A 19,978-nucleotide genomic window follows, 5' to 3' on the forward strand; every position below is an offset into this window, starting at 1 on the left:
GAGCTGTTTCTCAGCTGCCAGCACCAGGAGCCACTTTCTGTTTCCGCTCTGTACCCACACATTGGCAGCCTCCTATGTGGGCCCTGCCAAAATGAAACTCGAGGCTGGGCTGGGGCTGGTGGTTGGGGGCACCTCTCCCATTACTGATGGGTGCCATAGTGACCAGATAGTGCCTGGGCGGGAGGGCAGAGGTGGGTGGTTGGGATGGTACAGGGCTGCCCCACAGGCCCGACTGGACCTATGAGGGCATGTCCAGCAGCCCGGGACCCCTTAGCCCCCGTCTGCTTGCCACGCTGGCTGTGGCATTAGTTAACGGGACAGATGAACCCCTGCCCACATGGAGTGCACATTCAAAAATAATGAGTAAGAGGTACAGCAGGACAGATGGTGACAAGTGCCAAGGAGAAGACTGATGGGGGGATGAGGGAGATGCAACAAGCAGGTGACATTTGTAGGTAAAGCCTGAAGTTGGTGAAGGAGGAGCCCTGCCAATACCTGGGGGAACAGCATTCTAGGCAGAGGGAACAGCCGGTGAAAGACCCTGAGGCAGGACTTTTTGGGGTGTTGGAGAGCCACCTCCAGCTATGAGGCCAGTGTGGCTGGAACGGAAGGAGAAAGATGGAGAGAGAAGGGCGTGAGGATAGGTTGTGGGTCACAGTGAGGAGATGGGCTTTTACTCTGTGTGATGGGAGCTATGGAGGGCTGTGAGCAGAGGAGGGACAGGTAGGTTTCCTCTGGCCTCTGAGCAGGGTAAGGAGGAGGCCGAGACACTAGGAAGGAGGCACAAGGGTGGCCGAGGGTCGCATAAGGCTGTACAGGTGCAGAGAAGTGGCTGGATTCTGGGAACATTTGAAGGTGGGGAGAATTGGATTGCTGCAGGACAGAGGGTGAGGGAAAGGAGGAGGGATGAGGACCCCTTTGACCCCCCCCTCTCTGTTTTCACCTGTGCACCTGAAGGTCAGGTCAGGCTGGTGGCCATATGGAACCCAGCCTGGCTCCTGCAGGGCACACACTGATTCCCCCCACCTCGGAAGGCTGTGGGAGGACTCCTAGATGGGGAGAAGGGCGGGCACAGGCATGCGGGAGTCCTGGGGCTGGGATGAGGGCTACCAGTGGCAGGCGAAACGATGTCCCCAAGAGGTGACCGGTGCCTTTGGTGATGGCCATTGGGGGCTTTGGACACAGGTCGTGGTCGGTGTACAGTGGAAGATCATGGGGGGTGGTCCCAATGAAGTGATGGTCTTGATCCAGCCTGAGTTCCCCCACATGGGCACTCACTCCCTTGGCCTCCCTGAAGGCCTGTGTTAACCCGCTTCAGGGAGGCCTGCCAGGTCCTCAGGGTCACAGAGAGCAGCAGGTGGCCCTCAAGCGGGGGGATGGTGAGGCCTGAGTGTGGGACAGGGCAAGAGAAGCATGCTGGAGGGCCTGGGAAAGAGAGAATCGCTGGTCCTGGGCACGGCTTACTGGTGCTCACCTTGCCCCGTGTTGCGGACACAGCCTGGTGGGGTGAAGGAGCCCAGGATGGGCAAGGGCATCCAAGCGAGGACAAGGGATGGGGACACGGGGCCGCTGCGGCCCTACTCGGGTTCAGGTCAGGCGGGCGCCAGGCAGACACCCCCTCCACCCCCCCGGTGGCCCCCTCCCCCTTCCCCCGCGCCTGGGTTTCCTCCACTAGAAAATGAGCCAGATCGCTGGCCCGCCTCCAGGACGCGGCGCGACAACGCCAGGACTTGTACGCCCGAGGTCGCCGCTGCTGCCTCCGGGGGACCCAGCTCCTGCGCGCCCCGGCCCCGCGTCCCTGCGGGGCGGAGCTAGCACTGGCCCCGCCCCTCCGTCCCACGGGCTACGGCCAGCGCGCCCCCGGCCCAACTGCGGCGCGTGACGCGGGGCGCGCGGCTCCGGCGGCCACCGTGGGCGGGCGCAGACTGCCGGGACGACCGGGAGCGGGCGGCATGGCGGCGGCGGGGACCGCGGCGGGTCCGGCGGGGCCTGAGCCCATGCCTAGCTACGCGCAGCTGGTGCAGCGCGGCTGGGGCAGTGCGCTGGCGGCTGCGCGGGGCTGCGCGGACTGCGGCTGGGGGCTGGCGCGCCGCGGCCTGGCCGAGCACGCGCACCTGGCGCCTCCTGAGCTGCTGCTGCTGGCGCTCTGCGCACTCGGCTGGACCGCGCTGCGCTCGGCGGCCACTTCGCGCCTCTTTCGGGTAAGTGCTGCTGGGGGTTGGGACGTGGGGGTCCCGGGCTGGGGGGCCGGGATGTTAGGGAGTCCGGGGCGGGGACCCAGGGCTGCCGCGCGCCCCTTTATGTCTCCGCGGACCAGGGTGACTGGAACGTGGCGAGCCTCAGGCTGGAGGAGCTCGGGACGCGGAATCTTGGGCCGCCGCGTGCCCCTCTGGGCCAGGGCGGGGTGGGGTTGCGAGTGGATGTGGGGGTGTGGCCGGGCTGGGGGAAGCCTGGAACGTGGGGACCCTGACAAGGGTAGGATGCTCAAGATGTGGGGGAACAGGTCCGGTCAGTGCGGGACAAGGGGGCCCCGGGCGGTGGGAGGGCCTTGTCTGCTGCGCACTCTTTCGGACCTAGCGGAGCTGGGTATAGAAGAGCGGAGGACACGGGCAGGGAAGGCTCGGCGCACAGGGGCTGCGTGTGCCTTGCGCCTCCGGGTCACTTGGGGCGCGCTCGGAACCGGATCGGTGTCCGGGGTCGGTGCGGCGGCGGGACTGGCTCGTCCGCTGCGACCGGGAAGAGGCAGGAGCTGCCCAGTCGCTGCCGCTCGTCTGTCTGGAGTCAGCGCCACCCTCCGATCAAGGGATGCAAAGGCCTGGGCTCCCTGGCCACGCCGTGTTCGCAGCCTTTGGGGGGAGGTGGCACGGCCTGGGTCTGCGAAGCTGGACTGTGCGGGCTCCAAGGGGTCGCCACCGAATTGCTCAGTTTCCGGCGAGCCTGGGAAGGCCACCTCCCCAGCTGGAGAGTGACTGTGGGGTGACATTGGCGCCTGGCCTCCCTCCCATCCTTGGGGAGGGGTCGCTGCTATGGGAGCTTGTTGGAAGGCGTTTGGGCTCCAAGCTTGGCTGTGACTTCCCTGAGGACCAGCTGGGGTCACTCCGCCCGTCTGACTGGAGGTGGCAGGGGGTGCAGGGACAGAGTGCCTGGAGCCAACAAAGGGGCCTTTCTCTGCTGGCTGGGCAGAGGCTGGCCCTTGTTAAGTCAGGGATGGGGTGTTGTCTGGCTGCCATTGTCCCCACTCCCACCCCCATATGACCCACATGGGGGTTAGAGACCGCAGCCACCACGCTGCTCCAGGGAGGGGGAGGCAGGCATGACTATGGCCCCTCCGTAGGTGAGCCCTGGTCCCAATCTTGCTTTGTTGCTTCCCCCACCTTCCCAGTTTCCAGCTGGGCAGTGGGAGGTCCAGGAGGACGAGGGCCAGAGCCCAGGAGGGGGATATGGTTGCTCTGGGACTACCAGGGTGGAGCAGGCTTCCTCCCCACGTTCCTGAGGGAGCTGGGTGGGGGACAGCAAGGTCACGGGCCCCTCACTTTTAGAATCCCTGGACGTCGGGCACTCACTCCAGTTCGTGGCTCGCCCTTCCCAAGAAACGGGCGGAGGGGCTGCCTCGTTCTCCAAAGCTCATCTTCTTGGCAGTCGTGTGGTTGCCAGGGGTTACCGGAGCTGGCTCTGGCTGTCTCCATGGCGACTGTTGGTGCTCCGGCCCCCTCAGCCTCGCCTAGGGGAGGGGGGCGGGGCTTGGCCGGCAGCTCTGGAGCCCCGCCCCCAGAGAGATTGAGGCTCTGCCCCCAGGACTCCAGGGGCGCTGGGTCCCTGAAATTCCTCCATGCCTCACCGTTGCATGCTCCCACTTCTCTTGTCCCCTGCCTGCTGTCCCCTCAGGTCCCCCCATCTGCGGTGTCCTTTCCTTGACCCTCTTTCTTCCTCTGCCCCATCCTCTCTTCCTTTTCTCCCCTGAGTTCCCATGTCCTCCCCCACCTACCTACCCCATCTTCCCCAGCCCCCGTTCCTCTCTGGTCTCCCCAGTTCCTCCTCTGAGGCACCCCCTCCCGTCAAGTTCCTCCCGCATGGGGACTGCTAGGGTTCCCGCCCCCCATGTTCCCCCGGATGCCCCCATATTCCCCTCCAGTTCACTCCCATTGCCCCTTCCAAGTCTTCTCTTTAATCCTTCTTCCTCTCTGTCATACCTCTAGCTCCCCCTGAGACCCCCCAAGCCCCCCAGTCCCCTGGACTGACCCCACTGGTCTCCCTTGCTTTACACCCACGTGTCCCCCTCCTCCCCTCACAGCCTCCCCTCACGTTTCCGCCCAGGTCTCCCCCATCACTCCCCTCCCCTTGCGGCTGCGGCTGGACAGCTGGGCACTAAGTTTAGCCCTTGGCAGGTACACGTGGGCTCTGGTTACTTTCCAGGAGGCTGTGGGTACCGGGCCCGGCACTGCCTGGCCTGGGGAGTCCCTGGGCCTTGGTTTCCCTACCCTGGAGGAGTGGCCCTTGGCTACCAGTGCTGATGGCCGCCCGCCTTCTCACCCGTAGCCCCTAGCCAAGCGGTGCCGCCTCCAGCCTAGAGATGCCGCCAAGATGCCTGAGAGCGCCTGGAAGTTTCTCTTCTACCTGGGCGCCTGGAGCTACAGCACCTACCTGCTCTTCGGCACTGACTACCCCTTCTTTCACGACCCACCCTCCGTCTTCTATGGTAGGGGACCTGCAGGGATGGGGCAGGTTGGGGGAGGGCCCTGTTCTGAACTCAGAGAAGGGTACATGGGGGAGCTGGACACTCATCAGACATCCCATGCTGGATGTCTGCTCTGAGACAAGGGCGATGAAGGGGCCCTGGGGCCAGAAAAGGGGGCACCTGTCCCTGTCAGGACTCAGGGAAACATCCTAGAGGAGGGGACCCCTTGTGTGGGCCCAGGCAAGCAGTCCAACACGTGCAAAGGCCCTGGGGCTTGCATGAGCTTGATAATATGGGGACGGGAGGAGGATGGCAGGAGCTTGAGTTTCGTCCTAAATGGGATGGGTTTGTGGATTATAAAAAACCTTCTTCTGGCTGCCATGTGGAGACAGATGAATCTTGGGTAAGGAGGGGAGCTGGGCCCAGGGGTTAGGCAAGGGACCAGTGTGGCTTGGACCAGCTTGGCAAGGAGATAAAGGTGGTGAGAAGTGGCTGCATCCATTGATTGGATTCGACGTGGGTGTCATCAAGGCCTGAGCTCTGGGTGGGATGGGCAGGAATTTGACTGCAGTGTCCTCTGTTACCAACCGGCAGGCCGATGTAGAAAACTCAGTCTGCGACGAGGGGTCAGGCTTCTCTACTCTTGTGCTGACCACCCAGACCGTGTATCAGGGACACACATGGACGTGTTTCCTGCCGTGTGATATAAACATCCTGGGAGGGCTCCTGGTGGCACCAGGGAGCTGGGCATGGAACCCCTGCGCTGCACCTGTCTGTCTTGTGACCATGCTGCCCACATGGCCACTTTTCCCGTGTAACACACGCACATTTCCCGTGTCATAAATCCCTAGAGGGGAGGTTTGAGCTGTCATTCAATTTTCCTTTATGAGAATGAACTGTAATTGAACTCTCTCTCTGTAATTGAAGTTTCGAGCATGGAGTTGCCTCTGGTTCCTGCTTATAAATTATGCTGTGATAGCACACTTGCAAGTTAGCTGCTTCTCTGCAGGCACGCTTACTGAGTACCTACCGTGTACCAGGTGCTGTGCTGACACAACTGTGAGTAGGTCAGAGAAAGCCCCCCACCCCTGTGTTTTGGGGTGACAGATCTGTTAAAGTGAAACAGGAAATCTGTTAACGGTGATAAGTGCAGATGAGGAAACTTGAGTGAGCAGAGGAGCATGGGATGTGGGGTGTCTAGGAGGTGGGGAGGAGGGCATTTTCTACAGGGATGGGGATGGTCCCACCAAAGGTGACTTTTGAGTGGGGACTGGGAGGAACCTGGGGCAGATGGGAAATGCAAAGGCCACTGTCGGACAGACACGCTACTGGCTGATCAGAAGCAGCAAGGAGCCCAGTCAGGTGGGGTGGGAGCAGTGGGGGTCTTTACCATAGGGCCACGAGCAGAGGGGGGACGTTGACAGGACGACCTAAGGGTGGGGCTGAGTGCAGGAGCCGGTGTGCTCTGCCCAGGACAGGGTTGTGGTGGGGAGAGAAGTGGCTGATTTAAGAAATGTTTTGGGGCTTCCCTGGTGGCGCAGTGGTTGAGAGTCCACCTGCCGATGCAGGGGACACGGGTTCGTGCCCCGGTCCGGGAGGATCCCACATGCCGCGGAGCGGCTGGGCCTGTGAGCCATGGCTGCTGGGCCTGCACATCCGGAGCCTGTGCTCCGCAACGGGAGAGGCCACAACAGTGAGAGGCCTGCGTACCGCAAAAAAAAAAAAAAAAGAAATGTTTTGAAAGCAGAATTGATAGGATTCACTGCCAAACCATAGGTGGGTGTGAGAGAGAAGGAGGATGGGGCTGGCCCCAGGGTCTAGGGGGCTGAGGGTGGGGCAGGTTTGGGGGAGACCAGGAGCTGGGTGTGGGATGCCCAGGTGGCTGATCCTGGAGATCGGGGAGGGGGATGAGGCAGGAGTGACATGGAGAGGCCAGAGCAGCAGGCGGGGTGTGTGTGGAGAGGAGGTTGGAGGTCCACAGACAGAGCCCGGCCCACCTCACCCCACAACGTGCAGGGAGGTGCAGACGCAGCCCAGATGGGGAATTATCTGCTGCCCTCTTCCCTCTGCCCCAGATCTGGGGCCCAAAGCTGGAGAGGGGGTGCTCTCCACTGTAGCAGTCTCGCCAGTGTGATAGGTGGAAAAGAGGGTGTCCCGTTTCCACAGAGGGTGCCTCCGCGTCCCTTCCTTCTCAAGAGGGACAGAGACACTTGGCAGGTGTGGGGAGGCCCCCCTCTGCTGACTGCAGCACTGCCACAAGGCTATGCACGGAACGTGGGGGGAGACCCAGCCAGGAGTGTGAGTTTTGCTACTGAGCCCAATTGGGGAGCCCTGGACGTGTTCAAGTGGGGGATGAGTGATCTGTCAGGTGTCTTGCATTTTTTTTAATTAGGTAAACTTTACATAACATAGAATTAACCATTCTATTTTATTTATTTATTTATTTTTGGCCGCACTGTGCCGCTCGCTGGATCTCAGCTCCCCGACCAGGGATTGGACCCATGCCCCCTGCAATGGAAGCACGGAGTCCTAGCCACTGGACCGCCAAGGAATTCCCAGAATTAACCATTTTAGCCAGTCACAGAAACACAAATATTGTGTGATTCTACTTATGTGAGGCCCCTAGGGTCGTCAAATCCATAGAGACAGAAAGTAGGATGGTGGGTGTCAGGGGCTGGGGAAGGGGGAACAGAGAGGGAGTGTCTAATGGGAACAGAGTTTCAGTTTTACAACATGGAAAAACTTTTAGAGATTGGTTGCACAACAGTGTGAATATACCTAGTGCTACTAAACTTAAAAATGGTTAAGGTGGTACATTTTATGTTATATATATTCTTACCACAACTTTTAAAACTTCACCATTTTAAAGTGAGCAGTTCAGTGGCATTTAGCACGTTCACAGTGTCGCACAAGCACCGTGTCTATCTAGTTCCGGCACATTTCCATCATCCCGAAAAGGAGACCCGTCCCCGTTAGCAGCTTGCCATCCCCCCTCCCCCAGCCCCTGGCAACCATTAATCCGCTTTCTGTCTCTATGGATTTGCCTGTTCTATAGACATTTCACATGCACGGAATCATTGGTATGTGCTTGCATGTGCCCGTTTGCGTCTGGCTTCTTTCACTCAGCATGATGTTTTTGAGGTTTATTCACATTGTAGTGTGTGTCAAGGCTTCTTTCCTTTTTAGGGCTGCATAATATTCCACATGATGTGGCTACACGAAACGTGGATTTACCACATTTTGTGTACCCAGTCACCTGCTGATGGACATTTGGGCTGTTCCCCTTTTGATGATTGTGACTAGTGCTGCTGTGGACATGAGTATACGGGGGTCTCTTGAGTCCCTGTTTTCAGTTTCCTTGGGCACAGGCCAAGAGTGGACTTGCCAGATCATGGGGTCTGTGTATTCACAGCCATCGAGGCTGCTGTGGGGAGAATGGACAGTCGGGAATAGGCTCTGGAGGCCGGGAGAAGCTGGGGCAGCGCTGGGAGGAGATGACGGTACCTGGACCAGGGTGGGGGCAGTGGGGGCAGGGCAAGTGAGTGGAGGTGGGGACCGAAGAGGGACCCCCAGATAGAGGTCCAAGTGGATCTCCGTTGCAGGCAGGACCAGGGTACAGACGAAGGGCTGTCACTGAGGTGGCAGCATAGGAGGCGTCTAAGGGATAGCTGGCCTCCAGGGGGACTTGAAGGTCTAGCTCCAGATCACTGAGGCTTGGAGGGGGAGGGACAGGAGACCGGGGATGGAGCCCAGGGAGGCCGTTATGGGGGATGGACAAAGAAGGAGCCGCAGACAGCAGGGCACAGTCTGGAGTTCTAGGTCGATTCGGGCAGAGTCCTCGGTGATGGACTGAGGAGGGGAGGCGGAGATGGTGGGGGGAGCGATGTCCCCTGGAAAGGCACGAGGCCTGAGTGCGGGTGGGCGCATGTGCAGGGGCAGGGGGCAGGAGGTGGCTGCAGGAGGGGAGGTGGAGCCGGGCCCGCTCTGCGGGAGAGCCCGCACTCATGGGCGTTGGAAAGTGTGTGATTTCTGCCTCAGCTGCTTGGCCGGCACAGCAAGGCAGGTGGCAGCCTCCATCGGTTTGGGGATTTGCTGGGAGGGCGGCACCCAGGACCGGGTGTCTTGAGCGAGCCTGGTAAGAGAAGACGGGGAAGGGGGCCTGGGGAACAGTTGGAAATTCTGCAAAGGACCAATTTCAGGGCAGGAGCACCTTTTTCTGTAGATCTATAACTGTTCTAAAAAGTAATGCCTATTCATAAACAATGATGGGTGGAGAATGGGTAACAGAAAACCAGCGACCAGAACAGCTGCAGAGATGCGTGGCACGCCCAGCATGCAGAGGACCCATGCGCGGCTTGAGGGAGTGCTCGGGGTCGCCTGCGGGTCCCGGAGGCCCTGCAGGTCCCTGACGGCACGGTCTGGCCCTCCCCAGACTGGAAGACAGGCATGGCGGTACCACGGGACATCGCAGTTGCCTACCTACTACAGGGAAGCTTCTACGGCCATTCCATCTACGCCACGCTGTACCTGGATACCTGGCGCAAGGACTCAGTGGTCATGCTCATCCACCATGTGGTCACCTTGGTCCTCATCATCTCGTCCTATGCCTTCCGGTGAGTCCAGGAGGGGACAGGAGTGTGGAGGGCACTGGCGTGAGCAGTGGCAAGAGGCTGGCACAGGGCAGAGGCTGATGCCTGGGTGGGGGGTATGGGGGTGTCCGTGGGAGAGGTTTCTGAAGAGAGATTCTGAAGTGATGGGGCAAAACAGGTGCAGAGAGGCACCACCTGCCCCCACCCCATCTGTCCCCCTCCAGCTCCTCCTGGATGGCAACCTTGGCTGGGTCACAAAGCAAGTGTTTACTGAACACCTGCCATGTGGCAGGTGCTGCTGGGGGCACAGCCGTGAGCACAGTAGACAAAACGTTATGTTCCAGAGCCCACTGTGGCCACCACACGTGGTCATAGTGCTTCAAGGCAGAGCCTGTGCAAACCACAGCATGCTGTATGTGTAAAAGCCACCCTGATTCCAAGGGTAAAGGAGAGTGAAGATATCTTTCAGTCCCTTTGTTATGTCATTTACATGTTGAATGACGACATTTCGGGTATACTGAGTCAATTGGAATATATTATTAAAATTAATTTTACTTCTTCCTATTTACTTTTTTTTTTAAACGCTGCTGATAGAAAATTTGAAACGAAATTGGGATTAGCAGATGCAAACTATTATATATAGGATGGATAAACAACAGGGTCCTACTGTATAGCACAGGGAACTATATTCAATATTCTATGATAAACCATAATGGAAAAGAATATGAAAAAGAATATATATATGTATAACTGAATCACTTTGCTGTACAGCAGAAACTAACACAACATTGTAAAGCAATTATACTCCAATAAAGATATTAAAAAAATAAAAATTGAACATGGAAACTCAAAAAAAAATTTTTTAAAAAGAAAATTTAAAACGACATATACAGCTCATATTCTATTCATTTTTTTAAAATTTATTTTTATTTATTTTATTTATTTATTTTGGCTGTGTTGGGTCTTTGTTGCTGCACGCGGGCTTTCTCTAATTGTGGCTAGTGGGGGCTACTCTTCATTGCAGTGTGCGGGCTTCTCATTGCGGTGGCTTCTCTTGCTGCAGAGCGTGGGCTCTAGGCGCGTGGGCTTCAGTAGTTGCAGCATGTGGGCTCAGTAGTTGTGGCGCACGGGCTTAGTTGCTCTGCGGCATGTGGGATCTTCCCGGACCAGGGATTGAACTGTGTTCCCTGCACTGGCAGGCGGATTCTCAACCACTGCGCCACCAGGGAAGCCCCTCAAATTCTATTCTTGTTGGACTAGCTGTGCCGTCCAGCACAGTAGCTGCTGGCCACAGGTGGTCATGTCAGCTTTAATTAAACTTAAATAAAATCACACATTCTGTACCTCAGCCCAGGATGTGGCTGGTGACTCCTGTATTGGACAATGCAGATTTAGAACATTCCTATCATTCTTGAAAATTTATTAGACAGCCCTGCTCTAGAGGGTAGAATCAGATAACAACCCCCCCACAAAAAAAACCATGAAAGAAAAGAACTAACAGTCTGTTTGAAGGTGATCACTATGGAAAATTCAAGTCGGAAGATAAGGACTGCAGAGGTGGTGAGGTGAGGTGGGGTGGTCAGGGGTGACAGGTGAGCCGAGACTGAAAGTTGGTGAAGGAAGGCTCCGGGAACACCAGGGATGTTAGGGGATGAGAACAGCCTGTGGCTGTCAGGAGGGCAGAGTGGGCATGAAGACGGTGACAGAGGTGCACAGCCACATCCAGGCTGAACTCAGGCACCACGCAGCTGTGAGGCGGAAGGCTGGATAGGGACGGGGCTCCAGCCTTCGTCAGATCCTGGTGGGGGTGCGGCCTTTCCCAGGCAAGTCTGCAGTTTGCAGCAGTGTTCAGGTTAAATGTACAAACCTGGGAGCATCAGTGAGGCAGTCATGTTGAAAGTGTGGAGTATCTGGACACAGAATGACCCAGGCCTGTGAGGGTCAGGGGTCATGGAGGGTCAGAGGTCACAGAGATGAGGAAGGATCAGAGAGGGCACTTCCAGGGAGGTTCCTGAGCCTGGGGTGTGGCTGCCACAGGACGGGTGCAGCCTGGGTGTTACTGCTGACCTAGCCCTGTGAAGGGGGGATGGGCAGGGCAGATGGGCCAGGGAGGACAGCTCTGAACAGACCCACAGGAAGCCTGGAGGGGTGGCCAAGGGGGCCTGTGCTTGGGAGCCTCGGTGCGGGTAGGGGTCCCAGGGTAACCAGCCCTCTCTCCTCTCCCGATTTCCTCCTCAGGTACCACAAGGTGGGCATCCTTGTGCTCTTCCTGCATGACATCAGTGACGTACAGCTGGAGTTCACCAAGCTCAATGTCTACTTCAAGTCCCGCGGGGGATCCCACCACCGGCTTCACGCCCTGGCTGCAGACCTGGGTTGCCTCAGCTTCAGCCTCAGCTGGTGAGTCGGCAGGGGAGGAGGCGGGCCTAGTGGAAGGGGAGGGGACCTGGTGGAGGTAGGCGGGGCCAGGCCGGGAAGGAAGTGGGGCTTATGAGAGTGGGTGGAGCCAAGCAGGAAGGAAGTGGGTCCCAGAGAGGCGGGTGGGCAGGGAAGGGGTGGGTCCTGGTGAGGTGGGTGGGGGCTTGGTGAGGTGGGAGGGGCCAGACAGGGCCAGGGTGATGTGGGCGGGGTCTGGTGGGACAGCAGAGGGCACGAGTTGGAAATAAGCAAGCTGGGCAGGAAAGGGCAGCACAGGAATGGAGACAGCTGGGCAGGAATGAACAAGGGTGGGGTAAGGAGACATGGATGGGTGAGGATGTGCAGGGGCAGATGGATGAGTCCAGACGGGACAGGACAGGGACTGGGGGGAAGGGAGGGGGCTCCCCTCCCCCTCCCCCTCTCCCCCACAGCCTCCTCGACGCGCCCCTCCCTTCTGCAGGTTCTGGTTCCGCCTCTACTGGTTCCCGCTCAAGGTCCTGTATGCCACGAGCTACTGCAGCCTGCGGTCGGTGCCTGACATCCCCTTCTACTTCTTCTTCAACGCACTCCTGCTGTTGCTCACGCTCATGAACCTCTATTGGTTCCTGGTGAGTTGGTGCTCACAGCTCCTCGCCACCCCTTTCTTCTCAGATGCCAGTCCTGTCCCGGTCCGTCCCCAAGGGGCGCTCCAGGTGCACGCCCTTCTCACGCACTCCCAGGGAGGAGGGGCATGTTAGGCAACGTGCAAAGGGCCGGTGGCAGGAGCACCCAGCCATCAGGAGGGCAGCGAGGTCGGGGACGGGGCTCTCTTCTCACCTGTGCCTTCCCCTCCCACAGTACATCGTGGCTTTTGCTGCCAAGGTGCTGACGGGCCAGGTGCGCGAGCTGAAGGATGTGCGGGAATATGACACAGCAGAGGCCCTGAGCCCGAAGCCCAGCAAAGCTGAGTGAGTGTGGAGGGGCCCCCAGCCCTAGTTCATTCCTTAACCACGTCTGTCTGATCGAGCGCGCTCTGTGGGTAGGCCCCGGAGACACGGCAGCGGATGAGGCTGATGCCGACGCTGGCCCCCCCGGAGCCTGCATCCAAAAGAGAGACTGCGATAAAGGCATGGACGATGTAGCGACAGAGTTAGATGCTGTCAGGACAGACAGCGAGGAGGGTGGGGGTAGAGAGGTGAGGGGTGAGAATCAGGGTCTCAGTGGTGGGAGCCGTGAGGGCCAAGCCCAGTGCTGAGGAGCAGCTGTTTTCCAGGCCTGACGGCAACCTCTAAGCAGGTGGCAGTGGAAGGGGGCGGTGAGGGGGTGCCATGGGCGGCCCAGGGAGCCCGGGCTCTGTTCGGGCTAATACTCCCTGGTCCAGTGGGGCAACCACTGGTCAGCCAAGCAGGAGATGGGGCCGGGGGTTCGGGCCCAGGTGGGAGTTGTAGGGATGACGAGCCAAAGGGGCCTCTTCGACCGTCCTGGAGGTAGGGGCCTCGGGACTGCCAGCCCTGGGATGTGAGCCAGATGGCGCCCAAAGCCCCTGGCCTGGAGGGGCCCCAGGAGTGAATGGAGGCAGGTTGGGATGACCAGCAGGGTCCAAGGTGTGCAGCGCCTCACAGTCAATGTGAGGAGTGGTTGAGCAGCAGTGAGATGGGGGCTGCTGAAGGCTCGCAGGGCGCTCCCCAGCAGACCCTCTGATTTGGCCCCTGGGAGGTCATCAGTGACCAACCTGGGAAAGATGGTTTCGGGGAAGCAGTGGGCTCAGAGTGCAGTGAGGTGTGGGTCAGAATGGGCAGGGAGGAGGATGAGAGAAGCAGAGATTTTTTAAAAATCTCCTTGAAAGACATGAGAAGGGGAGCAAAGAACTGGGGGAATTGCCAGAGCAGCCAAAAAGCCAGCGCCCAGGTTAGAGGGGAGTCAGGCAGGTGAGCAGGGATTGTGGACACAAGAAGGCTGGGCCGCAGGTGAGGTCACCCCAGTGGTCAGATCCCAACTCTGGTGTAGAACTAACCAGACTTGCTTTGGATGTAGGTGAAATAGAAATAAAAAATTCAAAGATGACCCAAGACCTCTGGCTCGAGCTGCCATTTACCGAGATGGGACTCAGGGCAGGACCATGTGCACCAGTGGGGGTAGGGGGTTGGGAGTCTAGTTTTGAGGGTGTCGGATTGTCGATGTCCAGCGAACCTGAGTTGGGAATTGCGCGTAGAGGTCAGTGAGGTCTCACCAAGGAGTCTGACCAACCCTCAGAGGCTTCCAGAAGAAGCAGTGATTAAAGAGAACTCCAGGGGTGAGGTTGGGGAGGCACCTGCTTGGCTAAATCTAAAACTGAAAGACCTTTCTGCTGTAAAACAGTGAACTCCTAGAGATGTCCTTGTAAACGCAGAGCCCAAGGCAAAGAGCAAGCCAGACCACCTAGCTCCACCCTGCTCCCTGCTCTGTCTCCCCCAAGAATGTCCAGCCAGAATGTGAGTTGGGAGGCTGGCGCCTCCAGCCCCAAATGACAGCATTCCCACTAGGATGGCAAAGGACAAACTCCATACAGAAATGACAGGGGACTGGGGACACGCTGCCATGGTTGGCCCCATGGGCACCACCCGCAGAACCTGGTCCCTAAGGATGGCTAGAGTTAGTACAGTTGGGTATAAAACAAGATGGGATAAAAAGCAATGAGAATGTGGAATGTGCCACAAAAGAGCTGGTCAGGACACCTCAAAATCGTCAGGTCATGGAAAACAAGAGACTGAGGAACCGTCTCAGCTCAGATTGACTGAATGCAATGTGGGATCCTGGACCAGAAAAGGGACATCTGTGGAAAAACTGGTGAAATTCAAATAAAGTCTATGGTTTAGCTCATAGCAATGTTCTAGCATTGGTTTCTTAGTTGTGATAAATGCACTGTGGAGATATAAAATGTTAACGTTCGGGGAGACTTGGGCAAGGGCTACCCTGGAGCTCTTTATGCTATCTCTGCAAATCTAAAATTATTCTAAAATGAAAAGTTTATTAAAAATGTAAAAGGCATGAGAGACCATGAAAAACAGCATTGGATGTTAAATATATTTCTTCCCTAGGGCTGCCGTAACAAAGTACCACAAACTAGGGGGCTTAAAACAACAGAGGTTTATTCTCTCACAGTTCTAGAGACCAGAAGTCTGAAATGAAGGTGTCAGCAGAGCCACTCTTGCTCTGAAGGTCTAGGGGAGGATCCTTCCTTGCCTCTTCCAGTTTCTGGGGGTTCCAGATGTTTTTTGGCTTGTGGCTGCATCACTCCAATCTCCATTTCCTGTCTTCAAATGGTCTCTCTGGCTCTTATAAGGACATTTGTCATTGGATTTAGACCACTATGATCTCATCCCAAATTCCTTCACTTAATTACATCTACAAAGACTCCTTTTCCAAATAGAGTCACAGTCACAGTTCTAGAGATTAGGATGTGGACATATCCTTTTAGGGACCACCATTCAACCTATTATAGATGTTAAGTCGCCAACGATTAGATACAGCTGAAAAGAGAATCAGTGAATTGAAAGCGGCGGAGAAATTACCTAGGATGCAGCCTAAACAAATGGAAAATATGACAGCTAGAATAGTAAGAATTATGTGGCTGAGTCCTAATAGGAGAGAGATAGACAGGGAGAGACAACATGAGAAGACATAATGCTGAGAATTTTTCCAGAAAGTGACAAGACATAAATCATAAGCAGGATGAATACAAAGACATCCGGGCCCCAGACACATCATAGTGAAATGTGAAACAGCTACAGAAAAGAAGAGATGACCTACGAAACAGTGACAGACTAACAGCAACGAGGGAAGCTGGAAGACTGGAGTCAGATATCACCTCAAATGCTGAAAGGAAGTAACAAGAAACCGGGCCTCTTATACACAAGTTTAAAAACAGTTACTCAAGAGAAAGGAAACCTGTTGGCTTGCATGAGATCCTGGGTTTGGTCCCCAGCATCCCCACCAAAAAAAAAAAAAAAAAAGGATATCCGCAGGAACAAAAACTAAGAAGGCTTACCATTCACAGATCTTCTCTAGGAGAATATTTCAGAAAACTACCCCAAGAGATAGATCAGCAGAGAAATTGATACACATCTGGGTAAAAAAATTTTTTAACGCCTAATTTGAGAGATTTTAAAAAATTAGAGCTGAAATATTTAATATTATTGAAACAGGATTGGTGGCTTTGCATTTTGCAGGAGGGTAGGGCTTACCTTTGGGCTATATTGAGTATTTATGTTAACACTGTTAGGGTGTAGAGGGGAGAATGGAACCAAAAACAGGTACAACAAAGTAAATGCAGGAAAGGAAAGCTAGAAAAAGCAGGGTAAGTAATGCAGAATGAGGGTAGAATCTCAACTATTGCGCATGCAAATAAACACACATGGAATAATCATGACAATTACGCGACTGGGCTTTTAAATAAATCCACCTCTGACCTGGTCAAAAGACTTCAACTCCAGGATAACTAAAAGTTGTAAGTAAAAAGACAGGAGGAGAAAGTCAGGTGTAATTTTTGATGTGAAAGGATCCGCATGATGCAGCCCTAAACTGTGGCGAGATGGGACCACAGGAGGTAAAGTCCACGTTCCTCATCAGGCAGCTCCGAAGCAAGAACAGATGTTCTTTTTAAGCACCGGAGCACTTCTCAAAATTGAAAAAAACCAGGGGCAACCTCAGTTGCTCAGAACCAGGATCGTGCAGACCATGTATGATGAAAATGCAGTTAGATTTGAAAACAATGACTGAGAACCACTTTGAAGGACCCCGGAGTGGAGAACAAATCACGTGGCAAAGCAGCACTGAGGCCTTCTTTGCTCCTGCTGGTTCTCTCTTCTGAACCCCCTCCATGGGGCCCCTCCTGGACCTCTGCCTTCGGCCCCCTGCAGTGGCCCCTGCACCCTGGTCACGACCTCGGTCTGAAGCCCCCATCGTTCTCTTGGGCTGCTGGGACCGCCATCCATCGGGGGCCCTCACCCCGCTCTGGGTCTGCTGACCTGCCCGAGGCTACCCCACCCCTCCGTACACCGGCTTTCTCCTCCGTGACACTCTCAGCTGCCCCCGCTGCATCTGAAGAGCCATGACCCGCACATCTGGTCCTTGCTGCAGCTCTAATGGGGGCCAGGGGTCCTCAGCGATGCCTGGGCAGTGCCTGATCTCCTGAGACTCTTCCTTCTCCTCGGCCACCAACTGTCCTCACCATTGTCCCCTCACCCGATGACTTGGCTTCCGTGTCCCCAGGAAAGCAGGGGTAGCCGGATGAGGACATCCACCCTCTAGTGCCGGCTGGCTGCTTTGGTAGATGGTCCATCTCCCTCTGAGGCCACCGTCCCGGGCCACCGACATCCACCCCTTTGCCTGCTCAGGGACATTCTGATCAAGAAGAGAAACCTCCTCTCTCCGCTCCGCTTACAGTCCAGCACCCCCTTCTCCTCCCTTCTCGAACCCAGCTCCCTCTGGGGTCTTCCCCCCACCACCCCGAGACCACTCCTGTCCGCTCCACTGATGCTAAACAAATCTGGTGGTCACTCCCCCCCGCCTTTTTTTGAACAGTTTTATTGAGATGGAATTCACACACCATGCAATTTGCCCATTTGCCGTGTAGAAGTCAATGTTTTTAGTCCATTCACAGAGTTGTGAAACCATCACTGCGGTTTTAGAACATTTTTGTCACCCCCGCAAAAGAAACCCCATACCCAACCCAACCTCTCCTTTTGCAATCGCCAGTCTGCCTCTGCTCCCTGCTTCACTTTCTTTTTTTTTTTTTTAAATATTTATTTACTTGGTTGCACTGGGTCTTAGTTGGGGCTCGCAGTCTCCTTAGTTGCGGCACGTGGGCTCCCGCTTCACTTTTTAGTGCCTTCCTGCTCTGCGTCTGGCCTCCCCCTCTCCCAGGGCCCTTTCACTTAATCCACCCCGACTTCCAAGTTTCTCTCCCAGCTCACAGTGCTCCTCTGAGTGCCATTGTCTGTGTCAGTGTCTGCTTGACATTCCAAGCACCTTCTAAATATCCAGAATCAACCCCCATTCCCACCGCAAACTACCTCTCGTGAACATTTGTCCATCGCACTTGATGGCAACTCAGGGTGAAAACCTTGCAAAACCCTAGGGAGCCCCCTGTCTCTCCCTCTCCGCCTTATCCTCAAGGAAACATCCAGAATCCACCCGAGTCTCTGCCTGCCCACATCCCCCTGCAGCTTCCACCCTCGTCCTGATTTTCTCTTTCCCGCTGTGGTGCACTGAGACGAAAAAGTGTAAATCTGATTCTGCAGAGAGGCCATCTTGCCCTAGTTGGGTACTCCCCTCCCCCGCAAATACACTGTTTTTGAGGAGGGAGGGGGCACTTGGAAGCTTGTGCAGAAAACCAAACCAGAATCACCACAGGAAAGCTCTGATAAAGAGGCACAGGGCGGGGGTACGGATCCTTGGAGGTATTAAACCTTCTATAGAAGTATAGGAATTAAAACAGTGGGAACAGAGCTGAGCCCATCAAACTTTAGCAAAGAAGCATCCCGGGAGGGAAGGAAGAACTGTCGATGGGACGCTTGCTTGGTAACCATCTTTATCTCGCATGAGCCCCCAGTGCAAACTCCCAAAGCATCAAAGATGTTGATGCAGAAATGGAAGCTGTGCAATCAAAGAGTCGAAATGAGAGACTGTGCCGTCCAGCAACTGAACTATGAGAAGACTCAAGAAGCTGGGAACCCCACCTCTGCTCTGTCTAAAAGACCAACAGGCAAAGCTGAAGATATAGGACAGATGGGAGGTCCACGGGGGGCTTATCTCTGATCTCCCAGATAAAGGGCTCCCGCGGTGGCAGCGAGAGAAAACAGCAGCCCACGGAGAAGTGGGCCGAGGGCGGGAGGTGTGCTCCCAGGAAGGGGCATCCAGTGGCTCCAGCCCCAGGGAAGAGCAAACTAAAGTGACTGAGACCATCTTCTCCAGGAAAGTCTTTATGTTCTCATATGGAACGGTCTCTGAGCTAGAGTGCTCCACAGACCAAAGGGCTGCAGGGTACAGTAATGCACATATGCTAGTATCTGAGGATACACAGAAGTCAAAGGGTGGTAGATCCCTAGGAGCCGCTCGGTTGAACTGTGAGTTTTCTATGCTTTCTGAGGTCTAGACCGTGAGAATATATTACTGGCTCAGAAAACTTAATACAGTTGTACATAAACTAGACTGTAGAATTCACTTTAGCAGAGACTGATGGACCATGTGCAAAGGCACGAAGAGTTCTCATACGTGGGAATAGGAATGGTCAATGGCCGTGACCGTAAGACTGCGGGGAGATGCTGTCTTGGCATCAGCAGGCTGGCCAGTTAAACAGGACACAACACCGAGCAAGTGATGGCAATAGCGGTGAGGGGCAGGGGTAGACCTGTTGAGTCCAGTAAGGTGGGCCTGGGCAGATCCCCAGGGTGCAGGTCCCCTCCCAGTCGGGACCCCAGAGACCTGCCACTAACACAGGCAGGGAAGATGGAATTAAGGAGATCATAAGTGCACATGGGAGCGATCTCGGTGGCACATTTTTGGAAAATTGAGGTGCAGGAGAAGACATCTTTGTAGACAGTTTGAAATATGCAAACCATGAACGTTGTTTAGACGTTAGGGGTCTTTCTCTGGGATCTTACAGTACTGATTCGTTTTAAAACACTACATAACTTGTTTTAAGGACATGGAAGCAAAGAAGGGGCTGTGGCAGGTGTAGACAGAGGGCAGTGGATGGAGAATCATGGGCTGGGAAGCCTTTCCTGGTAGGGCCATTGTAGTTGGGGAGGAGCCTGCCCGGTGGGATAGCCGGGGGCTCTGGCCAGTTCTGCCTCCCTGGGAGAGGAGGAGGATAAAGCGCTGGTCCAGGTCCAGGCGATGGGCTTAAATCAGGCAGAGGTTGGTAGGTGACTTTTGCCCTCCAGCAGCCGCGGGTGGCCCAGGGGGGAGGGGAGAGGAGGGTTTAATTGTGGGAAGGAGCAGGGACCACTTGCCCAGCAGGCAGATGGCAGGGTCTTTTGGCCTTGTGGGCTGGGAGGAAGAATGGGGCGGGGCTGGGAAAAGGAGGGCAAGGAGGGCGGGACGGTGGTGGGAGGCGCTACGTGGTGGCGTGGGGTCCCTAGGCTAACCTGGGCCGGTTCTGGCTCGCAGGAAGCCGCTGAGGAATGGACTGGTTAAGGACAAGCGCTTCTGAACCCCTCGACCCCGGCCCCGCCGCCCAGGACCCAGCCCCACCCAACCTCGCCCTCGGGGACCAGCCACGCGGCTCCCCCATTCGCCCCCTGTACCCTGGCCCTATCAGGCTCCGCCCCCGCCG

At 56.1% G+C, this 19,978-nt stretch overlaps 1 protein-coding gene across 1 annotated transcript; it reads left to right on the forward strand.

Moving 5' to 3' along the window:
- The first annotated feature begins 1,754 nt into the window (after window positions 1–1,754).
- On the forward strand, window positions 1,755–19,953 carry CERS1 (ceramide synthase 1). The gene is made up of 7 exons (XM_004277519.3): window positions 1,755–2,201; window positions 4,537–4,696; window positions 9,108–9,288; window positions 11,503–11,664; window positions 12,143–12,290; window positions 12,520–12,629; window positions 19,813–19,953. Exons 1-7 carry the CDS (start codon window positions 1,953–1,955, stop codon window positions 19,853–19,855), a joined length of 1,053 nt encoding a protein of 350 aa, XP_004277567.1. The 5' UTR covers window positions 1,755–1,952; the 3' UTR covers window positions 19,856–19,953.
- The last annotated feature ends 25 nt before the right edge of the window (window positions 19,954–19,978 follow it).

The sequence above is a fragment of the Orcinus orca genome, chromosome 3 (genome assembly GCF_937001465.1).
Source record: "Orcinus orca chromosome 3, mOrcOrc1.1, whole genome shotgun sequence".
In the NCBI taxonomy this organism is placed as follows: Eukaryota; Metazoa; Chordata; class Mammalia; order Artiodactyla; family Delphinidae; genus Orcinus; species Orcinus orca.

Coding starts and splice junctions, on each gene's coding strand:
- CERS1 (XM_004277519.3), top strand. CDS start 1,953: ATGGCGGCGGCGGGGACCGCGGCGGGTCCGGCGGGGCCTGAGCCCATG. Junction 2,202..4,536: donor CCACTTCGCGCCTCTTTCGG/GTAAGTGCTGCT, acceptor TCTCACCCGTAG/CCCCTAGCCAAGCGGTGCCG. Junction 11,665..12,142: donor CTCAGCTTCAGCCTCAGCTG/GTGAGTCGGCAG, acceptor TCCCTTCTGCAG/GTTCTGGTTCCGCCTCTACT.